The sequence below is a fragment of the Protopterus annectens genome, chromosome 3.part0 (genome assembly GCF_019279795.1).
Source record: "Protopterus annectens isolate FY-2018-M chromosome 3.part0, PAN1.0, whole genome shotgun sequence".
Taxonomy (NCBI): domain Eukaryota; kingdom Metazoa; phylum Chordata; order Ceratodontiformes; family Protopteridae; genus Protopterus; species Protopterus annectens.
Genome location: NC_056731.1, coordinates 390,844,954 through 390,858,421, shown reverse-complemented (window position 1 = coordinate 390,858,421; position 13,468 = coordinate 390,844,954). Strand labels below are relative to the sequence as shown.

General features: G+C 42.5%; 1 protein-coding gene across 2 annotated transcripts in view; it reads right to left on the bottom strand.

The window, feature by feature from the left end:
• The window catches only part of VPS41 (VPS41 subunit of HOPS complex), a 2,347,711-nt gene that overhangs the window by 280,555 nt on the left and 2,053,688 nt on the right, over positions 1-13,468 (bottom strand). For both annotated transcript variants that reach the window (XM_044064839.1, XM_044064840.1), the window contains exon 21: positions 13,415-13,465. In XM_044064839.1, the coding sequence (XP_043920774.1) occupies positions 13,415-13,465 (51 nt within the window). The remainder of the gene's footprint in view (positions 1-13,414; positions 13,466-13,468) is intronic.

Below are 13,468 nucleotides of genomic sequence, written 5' to 3'. Positions count from 1 at the left end.
ACCTAGGTAACAAGGTTTGATTCCTTCTACCTTCATTTGCCTAATGTGTGACTCTGAACAAGTCCCTTAAAAAGAAAGTGCTCCTGGGTCATCCCTGAAAAAGGCAAATCAGTCCAAGGGACTTACCTGGTTAACAAACAAGCAAAATAAAACCAAACAAGTAAAGAAAGAAAAATAAACTGAAAAAAAATTCTGATATCATGGGATTCTTTGACTGATTTATTTATTTTAAAGAAGGCAATAAAAGCAACAGTAACAGCTAAGAGTTTTACATACTCAGATGACAGTTCATTGGCAACCAGAGAGGCAGGCTTTAATAAACTGAGTAATTTCTGTATATACAGAGCAGAAATGAATGACAAGTGGAATAGCAGATTATTTGGGAATAATCAGTAGCACCGAGGGGATTCAAGGCTGGACAATTTTTTTAAAAAGAGGTTGCTAAATTAATTTGCAATTTCAGAAGCAGACTCTGGGATGGGAGTTAGGGCTTACACTGAAATAACATACTTCATTACCAGTGAGGGTATTCTATAATTCAAATACAGCTCACAAACCGACACAGGAGACCGATAATTGTAGCTGTGATATTTATTCTAGTAACTCACAGACCAAGGTCCAAAAAAGATCAGTTTAGCCTTTACACACCAGGCTATATCAATATATCTAAAGTACATCTACCCCCAACCTTTAAAACTAAAAATCAGAAGTGACCATTACACATCTGTATATACGAAATGAATAATCAATATATCAACTTAACAGCTCGCTCGTATCTCCTCAGTTATAACATCAGATGTATTAATGACATCCTATATTAATGATGAATGTTCAAGCTAGATATTAGAAAATAAATTTAACGTCTAGGAAACATGCCACTCAACCTCTTAAAGCAAGAAATCTGTTCAAAGCCTAAGGGAGAACAAAGGCCCAAAAATAGGGGGTAAATTTTACATATTCCTCTTGTAAACTTAGAAAGTAGCTAGAATAACAGCATTTGTGTTAGCATGCACTTTCTGAAGGATATGAAGTCTGAAGCTCAAATGTATGTCATTATTTATTGACTTCAATCTTCAGTGATTTGCCAAAAAAATAAATAAATTTATGAGGAAAAGATCAAAAATATGAGGCAAAAATCTGGACAGTTGAAAGCTATGCTAGGAAAAGATACTGATCCAAGAAAAAAAACATGCAAAAGATAGAATTGCTGGTTTCTACTGCCATCGTGTGGTCATTGACAATATGGGAAATTTAATTGCTATTATGAAACGTGTGCCATACGTTTCAAACTCTTTGCATAAGAAATCTCTACAAAGTGTAAGGTAATAGAGGGACAAAGGTTCAAAAATAGGGACAAATTTTAAATACTGCTCTTATAAACTTGAAAAGTTGCTAGAATGATAAGGGTTTGTGTTCCCATGCATTTACTGAAGGATATGAAATCTGAAACTCAAATGTATGTCACTAGCATCTTCAATCCTCAGTGATTTGCCAGAAAAACACACATTTTATGAGGAACAGACAAAAAGTATGAGGCAAAAATCTGGAAATTCTGTGAAAATCCGGACAGCTGAGAGGTATGAATTCTGTGCATTTCTAGTGTGCACACACACTAATCTCTGTGTGACATTGTACAAATTACGTACACAAAAAATTTAATCCCCTAATGAGAATCTACAGCAGAAACATTGGTTAAATAAATGAACAATAAAAAATTCAAAGCAGCTAGACCTACAAAAATTGTGTGTTGTTGTTGTTGTCTTTCAGCTTTTCCTGGTTAGGGGTCGCCACAGCGGAACTCCAGTCCGCTAATGATTGGCAGTAGATTTTGACAAACGCCGAGGTGCCAGCTCGACGTTCAACCTTCAATGAAGGCACGCCCATTTACGCATGTCTTTCGAACGCCCACCCAACCGCGGGGAGGACATGCAGACTCCACACAGAAGGCACTCCAGCCGAGAATCGAACAGGAGAACCTCTTGCTGTGAGGCAACAACGCTACCACTGCACCTACAAAAATTGTGTGCATATGATGCAAATTAACAGATAATAACATTACAAATTCACATGATTACAACACAAAAATATACACAGAGCAACTTATAAATAAAGAAAAATATATACTGTCCCTTACTGCATACTGAAAAATTGAGAAACTCCCCTTAGGTCACCAAGAAAGTCTGGACCACCCGAGAACAAAAAAGTTAAAATGAATTGTTCAATCCAGGAGCAAACAACAGCCAGTAGATGTACTATGAGGTCTAGTTACCTGTGTAGTTTGTATGAATTCACACATATATCAAACACTTATCAATAGCCATGAAAGTAAAAATAGCTAATCACTGTTTGACAGTATGCCTGTATGAAGCATTGGAAGCCTTTTTCATCTAATGTCACCAAGATGTTTCCTAATCCTATTCTTGAAAGGTCACAATATCTAACCTATCTAAAATGCTCTCTATATGTGCAGCTGGCAAGATAGATCACCCATTTTGCTCCACAACTGACCAAATAGCCTATAAAATTTATGTGGCCTCTGTCCCAAAAGCCATGCACTTGAGTTCACCCAGAGTAGTGCCAAAGTCTTTCCTCTGTGGAATGTGACAGCTTAAGTATCCAGAAGAAAAGAACTAATGCATCTGAATTTGAGCAAAACAGCACATGCATAACAGACTTAATTTTATTAATTTAAGTATCATATGTGTTAGATATCAGTCTAATGTCCATGGGGATATTGTTCCAAGCTTTAGCTACTAAGTTTGAGTACAGAATGTCTGATGGATTTTTTGGGTATTTAAATTCTAAGGAGTTGTTTTTCAGTGAAGTGAAAGAGAGTTATGTACTTACCATAACTTGGCATCTGTGTTATCCTATGTCATCATTCATCACCATAGGGTCTAGGATCCGATATCTTATCCGAGCTGACAACATAGTACAGATGGATCCAAGGATCTAGCTCTTCCCTCTCCCATGATGGCCTGCTGCCCTCTAACCCCCAGATCGAGTTTGCTGTAATGTACCTCAAGGCTACTCCTGCAAGACTGGAGGGAAAACTCTCCAACTTCCTCCATGATCTACAAGATAGGGAGCTAATGGGAGGGAAAAATGTGATGAATGATGATGTAGGATAACACAGATGCCAAGTTATGGTAAGTATGTAACTCTTCATCTGATGTTATCCAAGTCATCATCACCATAGGGTCAGAGTCCCCAGCTACCATTTGCCCTGGAAGGCCTCAAGGAAGGACATGCTGGAGTAAGTGGAGCCAAAGGAATCCCTGCTCTTAGAAATCAAATCTATCTTGTAGTGAAAAACAAATGTATGAGGATTAGACCAAGTGGCAGCAGCACAAATGTCATCAATAGAAAGCCTGGCCAAAAAGGCTGAAGGAGTTGCTACAGACCTTGTAGAATGAGTCTTGATTCTTCCTGCAACCTCAAGGTGGCTACGGTAGTAGACAGTGGAGAGACAGCTAGAGATCCATCTAGAAATAGTGACCTTAGAAACTGGAAGACTGAGTCTACTAGGGGAAAAGGCCACAAAAACTGTTTTGACTTACAAAACCCTTTGGTCCTAAGCAGGTAGGACCGTAACTGTCAGCATACGTCCAAGGTATGTAGAATGTACTCTCCTTTGTTGGAATAGTTGAGGAAAAACAAAGGACACTGAATACATTGGTTCCGAGTAGATTCAGAAGCAATCTTGGGCAAGAAAGAAGGATTCATCCTGAGAGAGACTCTGTCCTTGTGAAAAATCATGTGAGTAGTAGTAATGGTAAGGGCTTCCAGTTCTGAGACCCTCCTAGCTGACATAATAGCCACCAGGAAGGCCATCTTCCAAGACAGGAACATGACACTGTAGGAACTAGCCGGTTCAAAAGGACTTCTAGTCAGAGATTGCAGAGTTATCGTGAAAGTTAGAAATTGCCACCAAGTGAAGGTTGATGGCAGACAAACTTGCTCCTGCTTGGAAAAAGGCGGACAAGAACAAAAGTATATCTGAAACTGAAGCAGGAAAGGGGTCCAGATAGATAGAAAACCTTTACCACTTACCACTATAAATCTTACTAGTGGAGGATTTCTTGGAGGCTAGAATGACACATTTAATGGGAGACGCTAGCCTGGACTGTTTTATAATCTCTGGAACTCAAGAAACCATGCAGTTAGACAAAGGGTCCAAAGGTTTGGGAGAGGAAGCCCCAATGGATGGGAAATCAGATCCTGACGGGGATAAAGTACCCATGATGGATACTTCAGATGAGACTTGATGACGGGCAACCATGGTTGACGAGGCTAGAAAGGGGTAATAAGGATAAGGGATGTCCTCAAGCATTGCACTTTCTGCAGAACCTTGGGTATTAAGGGAAGAGGAGGATAGGTGTATAGGAGACCCGGAGGCCAATCGTGGACTAGGCTATCCCTAGGTGACTCCCCTGGAGTGGGGAACAGGCCGAAGTACCCGCTGCATTTGTGGTTGGCTGGGGAGGCAAAAAGGTCACACTACAGTTGACCCCAATGGTTGAAAATCCACTTTGCCACTGAAGGACTGATTGATCACTCGTGAGGACTCAAGATCAATCTGCTGAGCCTGTCAGCCAACAAGTTGTAATCCCCAAGTATGTGCGTTGCAAGAAGGAAGTGTCCAGAAGACATCACCCATTCCCACACTCTCATGGCCTCTCTGCACAACAGGTTAGAATGTGCCCCCCCCTCCCCTTGTTGACATACCAGACCACAACAATTTTGTCTGAATTGCAATCATCCCTAGAGGGAGGCAATCCTGGAAGGCTTGCAATGACAGAATTGCTCTCATCTCTAGGACGCTTATATGCAACTTGGTCTCTACTGGGGATCACGTGTCTTGGACAGTCTTCCCCTGAAAATGTCCCACCCCACCCCAACAGGGAGGTATCCGTGGTCACTGTGGCTGTGGGTGGAGGGAGAGAAAAGGGCCTGAGATACTGAGATTGAAGCCACTACCAGAGGTGATGTCTGCACATGGGCGTCAGTTTTATGGTCATTTACAGGGGATGAAACAGAGCCGACCACTGAACTGCTAAGGTCCACTGTAACAGAAGAACAAGATGAATGGCCAAGGTCATGGATCTGAGGGCCCAAGAACCAGGTGAAGTGGGGGGCGTGAAAAGGTCTAAGATCTAAGTGACCTGTTCCCAGATCAATTGAATTCTGCACATAGGTAAAGCTGCAATCTCTGAGTCTAACTGAACACCTATGAATTCCAACTGTTGTGTGGGGATCAGATTGGATTTTGTAACATTGACAGTGATCCCCAACTGACGGAAGAGGGGAAGAACACAATGAATTGCTTGTATCAGTCAATGCCTTGAAGGTGGTATGAGGAGCCAATTGTCGAGGTACAGAAAGACCTGAAACCCCTGCAGTCACAGGTGAGCCACTACCACTGCCATACATTTGGTAAACACCTGGGGGACTGTGGTGAGACCGAAGGATAGGGCCCTAAAATAGTAATGACTGACTCCTGGCTGGAAGTAAAGATGTCTCCTGGAATGCTTGTCTATGTTGATGTGATGGTAGGCATCCTGGAGATCTACAGAGCACATCCAATTGTCCTTGCATAAGAGGGGCCGAATGGACTGAGAAGTGACCATCCAGAACTTTGACTTATTGACAGAAAGATTGAGCTCACTGAGATCCAAAATAGAACTTGGGTCCCCCATCTTTTTTCGGCACTAAAAAGAAGCGAGAATAAGTACTACATCCTCCTTGTCCTGCTGGGACTTATTGGATGGCTATTTTTAGAAGAAGTTGTTGAACTTCTTTGAACGCAAACTCCCTCAGGATGGGTGGAAGATCAGAGAGGTAACTTCATACTGGAGGGGAATGAAATAGCCCCTGGAAATATTATTTACCACCCACTGATCAGAAGCGATATTTGTCCAGGCTAGTGGGTGCAGGGAAATGTGACATCCGACTGCCTCCAGGCCAGAGCAGCTGGGCAACACTTCAGGAGCAATGATAGGTCTGCTCAGAGAAGGGAACCCTGATTTTGCAGGACCCCCCCCCCGCCTCAAGGGCAGTGTAGGCCATCAAAACTCTCCCCCGTCTCTGGAAGAGGAGTCTTCAGGAACTTCTTGGAGACCATCCATCCTTCTGCGTCAAGATTTCATGGATGTCTCAAAAGAAGACATCGTTGGGTGGAGATCTAGGGGATCTGTCTCCTTCCTCGAGGTCCATGTCCTCGGTGAGGGACTCCATGGGGGAATCCAAGTGCCTCCTCTTGCACTTTCGCTTATGATGCAGCTCCTCCACAGAAGGCTCCGGGGAGGACTCAGAAGAGGCAAGGATGCCTAGAGGAGAGGAAATCCCTGAAGGCTTGATCAGGAGGGCTTACCCTGGACATCAGCTGAGGTAGAGAGAAGCAGGGAGGGACAGGGAGGTATGGCAGAGGAAACTCCAGTCCTGGAGAAGTCCTCTCTACTACCACAAAGGATGAGGGGCTGGAAGCAGGCCCATCCTCCATATCCAAGGGAGAAGTCCCCCTGAGAGGAGGAACGAGTCCAGAAACAGCATCACAACCCCCAAATTATACCAGCCCGGGGGAAGAGACAGGTCTGAGAAGACGGTACCAGATCCCCCCCATGCGGAGCCAGCATCGACCCCTCTGGTATGCGGCTCACCCTGCTCTGAGGCTGAGGGAACAGAATAAGCCAGGGGACCCTGACAGGGTTGAGAAAGGAGAAATACTTGGCCTCACTGGAATCTGACTGCAGGCGTCTGGGTTCCTAGATTCCAAAGCCACCAAGGTTGAAAGAGAAGAATGAGAAATTGGGATGGGCAAGGCCCCCCCTAGCTGGATGGGCAGTAGAAGCTAGCAGCCCCAACTCTATTTGGGCCTTGAGGAAGCTCCTCTGTCCATATCTGAGGGTAAGAGACTCCTCGAAGACCTACAGGAGGAAGAAGAGTGGGTATACTTAGAGGGAGATCTCCCTGACCTACTGCGATCTTCCAGGGTATGGCTCTGACTGCAGCCCCTGTTTGGAGGTAGATAGGACAACTACCTCCTCCAAGACTTCAGTCGGATCCAGCGATCTTGTTAGACCTGAAGGCCTAGCTGACACAGTGGATGGATTGGACAAAATGGTCAGATCCGAGGCTGGCCTGATCTTGGTCGGATCCGAGGGCCTCTGATCCAGAGAGGCCCTGGATCCGAGAGAGAGAGACAGCTCTGCGGCTCTCAGCTCTGAAGACCTCAGATCTGAGACAGACCAGGCTGGGATCGGATCCAGAAATTTAGGATATGACAGCCGCAGCTTCTTATATGGAGCTGGCTGGGAAGAACAGATCTTACTCTTTGGATCTGAAGAGGAAGCATATGGAGCTGGCTGGGAAGAACAGGTCTTTCTCTCTGGATCTGAAAAGGAAATCTTTGGGGGGGAAACGAAGGGTGTCCCCTGAACCAGACCCTTTAACAAGAGTTTGTTGTGGTGCTTCACGAAGGCCCTTGGGTTAAATGCGGCACAAATGTGGCATTCAACCTACGGGTGTGGAGCACCCAAGCAATACAAACACTCCTCGTGCGAGCCGGAATTGGGCATCTTCCAACAGCATGAGGAGCATTGCCTGAGGGCTTATCAGCCATAATCAAAACAGCTAAACTAATCACACTGAGACACTAGACACACCAACAAACTAACAGTCCAGCCCTAACAGCTACAAGAAAAAGGGTGCCAAAACCCAACGCAGACTATCAGTAAAGATCTAAGCTAAGTGAACGAAGGTAACACACTATAAAGAACATGATTAACAACACTAAACTACACTAACAACTACCCTGAAATTGGAAGAAAATAGTATGAAAATACTTATCTTAGCTAGAGCCAATGGAAACGCGTCTGTACAGGATACACAGAAAAAAAGATCTGGGGGTTAGAGGGCAGTGGGGCATCATGGGAGAGGGAGGAGCTAGAGCCTTGGATCCATCTGTAGTATGCTGCTGGCTCAGATCTGATATCAGATCCTAGACCTTATGGTGATGAATGACAGCCTGGATAACATCATACCCAGTTGGTTAGGTAGGTATTTATTAAGAGGAGAGCTTGAAGAAGAACGTGTTAAGGGGTTGTATATCATTTTGCGTGCCTGCAGAATTTGGGTTTATGTAAGATTGGGAGGTAGCTTGAGCCAGTTGAAGGATCTAAGTGCAATTCAAATATGCAAACTGCCTGGCTGATTTGCTGCAAACCTCACCTCTTTATTATAACACATTTCTGGTTTTGATGCAAGATGGGCCTGTAGATTGGTTAGAATGGCAGAAGCATAGAATAAGGAAGGAAGGAAGGAATGATATATGAGCTTACAAGTGTAGCCTAGGAGGGATCGGTGAGAAATCTCTTTGATCTACAAAGCATTCCAGGTTTTTGGGGCATTTGTTCATGGAATTTTCAATATCCAAGTCAAATTTAAGTTGGTTACCAAGTATTATGCTTAGCAGTTTAGTATGGAAAACAGCTTCTATAATGGTGCTTTTTAATGACAAAATTATGTTTGGTAGATGTTAGGGACTTCAAAAATAGCAACAGTAGGTTCAAAGGTGTTGACTAGGCTAACAACCACAAGGGCCTTTTTAAGCCTAGCCATGCATCGCAAGTCTCTGACAAGTTCTGATACTCTTGATACGTGCAAGTAGGGGTTTGGGAGATGAACCATTTACAGGTCACCTGTGTCCATTAGAAACATGGGTGACAAACCAGGGATGAATTTCTGGCTTCCCGTCTAACTGTCCAAGTTGCACTTGAATTGGGTTAGGGAGGAACTCTGCATCCCATGGATAGGGAGCCTGTTCCACAGACATGGTAGTCTCTGGGATACATACCTATCTCTCCAGCAGGACCTATTTATATCACAGGCAAGGTTTAAGTCTTTAGAATGGGTAATTCTGGTGCTGTTTGTTTTGCGGATATGCAGGAGGTCCATCAGAGTGGGGTCTGACTATGCCTTGTATGCCAGACATAGATCTTCCCTCAAAAGCCTGTAGGAGACAGACTACAGGGATAGGGCCTTGAGGCAGTCTGCATAGGACATTTTACTTATGCTCTGTATTCTTTTAGTGAGAAACCTCTGTGGGCATTCCAGTTGTTGGATATGCCTGGTTTTGTACATACCAATGGGGGCATTGTATTCAATGATAGGTCTGATGAATGCCGAAAACAGTGGAACAATGACTTCCTTGGACTTAGATGGCATACCTTTGTTTGTAAGTTGTGCAATATAGAATGATTTCCTCACCACTGTAGACACATGATGGTCAAAGGCTAGATTACTATCTATGTGTGTCCATAAGTCCCTGACTACTGGGTCAACTCTAAGGGGTGTGTTTGTCAATATGATAGTTACCAGGGATGGATGACTTCCCAAAGGATACTATTATGCATTTATTGGCATTTAGTTTTAGTCCATGGCTCTGACACCTGTTGTTTTGTCTGTGTCAGCCCCTCCTGGAGAACATTTGTGTCAGTGTGAGATTCAATGACAGCTCCAAATTTGCAATCATAAGAAAGCAAAAACACTTTAAAACTTCTACAGGTAACCGGATGAAAATAATCGGATAAATTGTGGGAATCCTCGGCTAACCACCACGGCTTGCTTTGTGAAATAGCTAAAAACACCTTATTATAAACAAGGTTCTAAACAAACCCCTTGGAAAAATCCAAGCTGGAGTATCAAGTAGAGAGCTGCTAAAATCTGTTCTGATAAACGCTTTCGGCTAAATTGTCTCCTTCACAGAGCAAGCCGTGGTGGTTAACCGAGGATTCCCACGACAAATTTGCAATCATCTGCAGATGTAGTCAGTCAGAGACCTCTGACATTAGCCTTGACGTCTGAGAAGTAAATGACAAAAAGGAGAGGTCCAAGGACTGATCCCTGAGGGACTCCACATGTGACTGGCCTCTTTGCAGAGGTGGACTCCGCAATTCTAACTTCCTGGGTCCTGTCTGCGAGCCAGTTGGCTATCCACAGAGTGACATATGGGTTTGTACCTACCTCTTGAGTTTGTCAACAATGCCTGAGTGGGGTTTTGTGTCAAATGCCTTGGCCAGGTCAAGGTAGGCAGTGTGAACAATTTTGTCCTCATCCATTGCTTGGGTGAGCTTCTCAAAGAAGTCCACCAGGTTGAGTAGGCATGATTTGGCCTTGACAAAACCAAACTGGGTTGGGTCCAGTGACTGGAGGTTTACTATATCTCTACTGATCATCTCCATGATAATTCTTTCCATGGCTTTACATACAAGAATAGTGAGACTTATGGGTCTGTAGTTTCCAGGGTCTGTAGATGGCCCACCTTTGTGCAGAGGCATGACTGCTGCCTTTCTCCATTCATGAGGCAAGAAACCTGTTTGGAAAGCTACTGTTAAATAGTAATTCCAGAGGCCGTGATAGGTCATGTTTCATGCTGTTTAGAAGGTATGCTGGGATATCGTCTGGGCCCACTGATGCAGTGTTCTTGGTCTTAGAGAGAGTATTAAGGACCTGTTCCCTAGTGATAGCAGGGGAAGTTATATTTGATGATATTTCCTGCGGAAACGTTGAGGGGGAGAGAGGGGTAAAGTTGGAGTTGAATTTATCAGCCAGGAGGTTTGCTAGGTCTTCTGGCTCAGTACAGGTGGCTCAATTTACAATGAGCTCTGCACACAATTGTGTATTGCCTTTGAGGTTGCGCACAAGAATGCTTTGTGGTTGTCCTTGGCCTGGGAGGCCAAACTTGCCTCACAGCTGGCTTTGGTAGACTTTTTTTCCTCTGAGTTGTTTGTTTAGTTTGATGAGAGTGCTTTTATCCTGCTGGGTGCTGCACCTCCTAATTTTTGCCATGATTTTCTTCCTCCTATTATACAGCCTACTGATTTTGTGATTCCACCAGGGTGGCTTGTTCTTTTAAGTTAGTTCTGTACTTCTTCATGGTGTGTATAGCTGCCTCTATGCAGCTATTTCCATGCTTGTACAGGGTTACTGTGAACAGTTCTGTACAGGCAGCAGTGTTCTCAGGGTTTATGATGGCTTGAAAATTTTCCAGGTTTTAACTTAACAGCAGGGGGTGAGCCTTAGAATAGTTCCTGAATATTCCAGGTTTAGCTGGGGGGTCCAGGTTTTATTTTTACTTCAAAGGAGTCCATTTTGTGGTCTGACCTTACCAGGGAAGGCATTACAGTAGGGTGTGTGCAGCACTCTCCCATATTAGTGAGGACCAGATCCAGCATGGTTGCACCCCTTGTTGGTGTATTGACTACCTGGTCCAGGGAGTTTGTGTTTACAAAATCCAAGAATCTCTGTGCATGTATGTTTGGTGTCATATAGGATTCCCAGTTAATAGTGGGGTAATTAAAGTCACTCATGAATATGGTATTGGGTTGGATGGTTAGTGTTTCTAATGTTTAAACACATAGTATGGGTTTCCTGGGTCATACAGGGGGACCTATAGCTTGCAAGGAAGTGGCACTGGATTTTGCCTGTGGTGATTTGAACATGGAGCAGCTCAAGTGCATTGTCCTGTCTGAATAGCCTTGAAATATATTTAACTTTGATGTAAACAGAGACACCTCCACCTTTAGTCCCTGTCTGTGAAGTAGGTGGCCTAAGTGTGTAGAAGGCATTATAACCTAGCACTGTTGGTGTGCTGTCTGCGGCTTTAAACCATGTCTCAGTGGCTGCACAGATAGGGAGTGGAGTTTTTTGTTTAGACTCCTAGCATTCAGCAGTAATACCTTTAGTATTTTTTTTGGGGGGGGGTTGAGGAATAGGTGTCAATTAACCAGTTTTCAGTGGCGATGAAGGCTATCTGCTAAGCAAATGAGAGCGGCAGTATCTGCTTATTTTGTCAGAGAAGCATGTTGGGAACATGTAAGAAAAATGTAAACCAGTTAAGAGCAGACTTGTATAGATTTAAGGCTGACATTTTTGACATTAGTAATGTCAATTTCAGTGCAAAAGTTAAACTGAATTTATTAGATGTACTGGATTTATTAGATCTAGCTTTGTCATGCATCTCCTTCATTGCTGTTTTCTCAAATGTTTTAATAACAAGATGATAAGGTAGATAAAACGAAGAACCATGAAATTTAAATAGGAACACATCAAATGCATCAGAACAGAGTCTTTTATCATTGAACTGTAATGTCAAATTTAACAGTCTACACAGACATTTTTGAGTCCCAAACCACCTGAAACTCTGAAGTAACACAAGGGGATTAAGTTTAAGGGCTTTATGTAAAAGTTTTTTATGTATATCATGTAAAATTTTAGTGAACAGAAAAATACAAATTCTTATTTTATAATCACAAAAAGTCACCTGAGTTGTGCATGGCTCAGCTATTAACACACTCCCAAGAATTATAAGACACCTATATTTCAGGCTCATGCCTTCCAATGCCTCTGGGGCATACAGTATTATATGTACCATGCATGACCCTTCACGCTAGACAGCTTACCTAACACATGCTGTTATTCAAAAAATTTTATTTAAGCCTGACTGGAGTCCTTTATTCTTTCTATCACTTCTATTATTCCCTCACCTTTTCTAGTTCTTTGTTATACATTTTAACACACCACTAGTTACAAAAGTCATCTGCCTTAAGGAACAGCTTCGTCACCAACATAGAAGCGAACTTCTAGCTTCTTGGCCATCATTCTGTGGATGTATATGTAGATCTGGTGCATTTTACACAGTTATTATTCATTTTAAGTCTACTGATAGCAAACATGAAAACATTCCAAGAGAAAATCATGCTGTTTAATTTATCAGCTTGACAGTAATATCTCAATAGAGATGACTTTTTTCACTAGGATTTTGATTAACTTAAATTTTGCATGTAAAATAACTACTTCAGTTAATGATGTCACAGTGATTACACCAAATACATTCCATTTTATGAAATGAAATTTGGAAATTAGGTTAATATTAAGTCTAACATCTGGCAAGCTGACAGTAACAAGATAATTAACATGTCTAAATAAAACCAACAGTAGATTAGAAGATCACTTCACAAAGAAATGTGGCACAAATGGTACATAAAAGGAAAAAAAATAGAGGTTACACTAAGCAAATTATATGATTCAAAATGTCAAATAATAAACACTGCCCTAAGCTGACACTCTGCTGCAGTGAAGTGGAGAAGACTATGACATAACAGAGATCATCAAGTAAAATATCCTTATTTCAAGCTAATTATAATGGGGTTACATTTTAAACATTACCCTTCCCAGTTTAGCATCATAACTACTTTATCCCCTGATGGAGGAGCAAAGCATCATGTTTTCAGTCCAGAATATGCAAATTAAAGATAGGACAAATATCAAGGGACCTGATCTAAATTAATTTTTACTGGATAGAATCATATCTGGATATTTCAAAACTTTTATACATACAATAAAAAAGACTTACAAGATGTTGATATTCTGGTCGACTTTCTAAGCTCTCCACAACTTTTTCAATCTA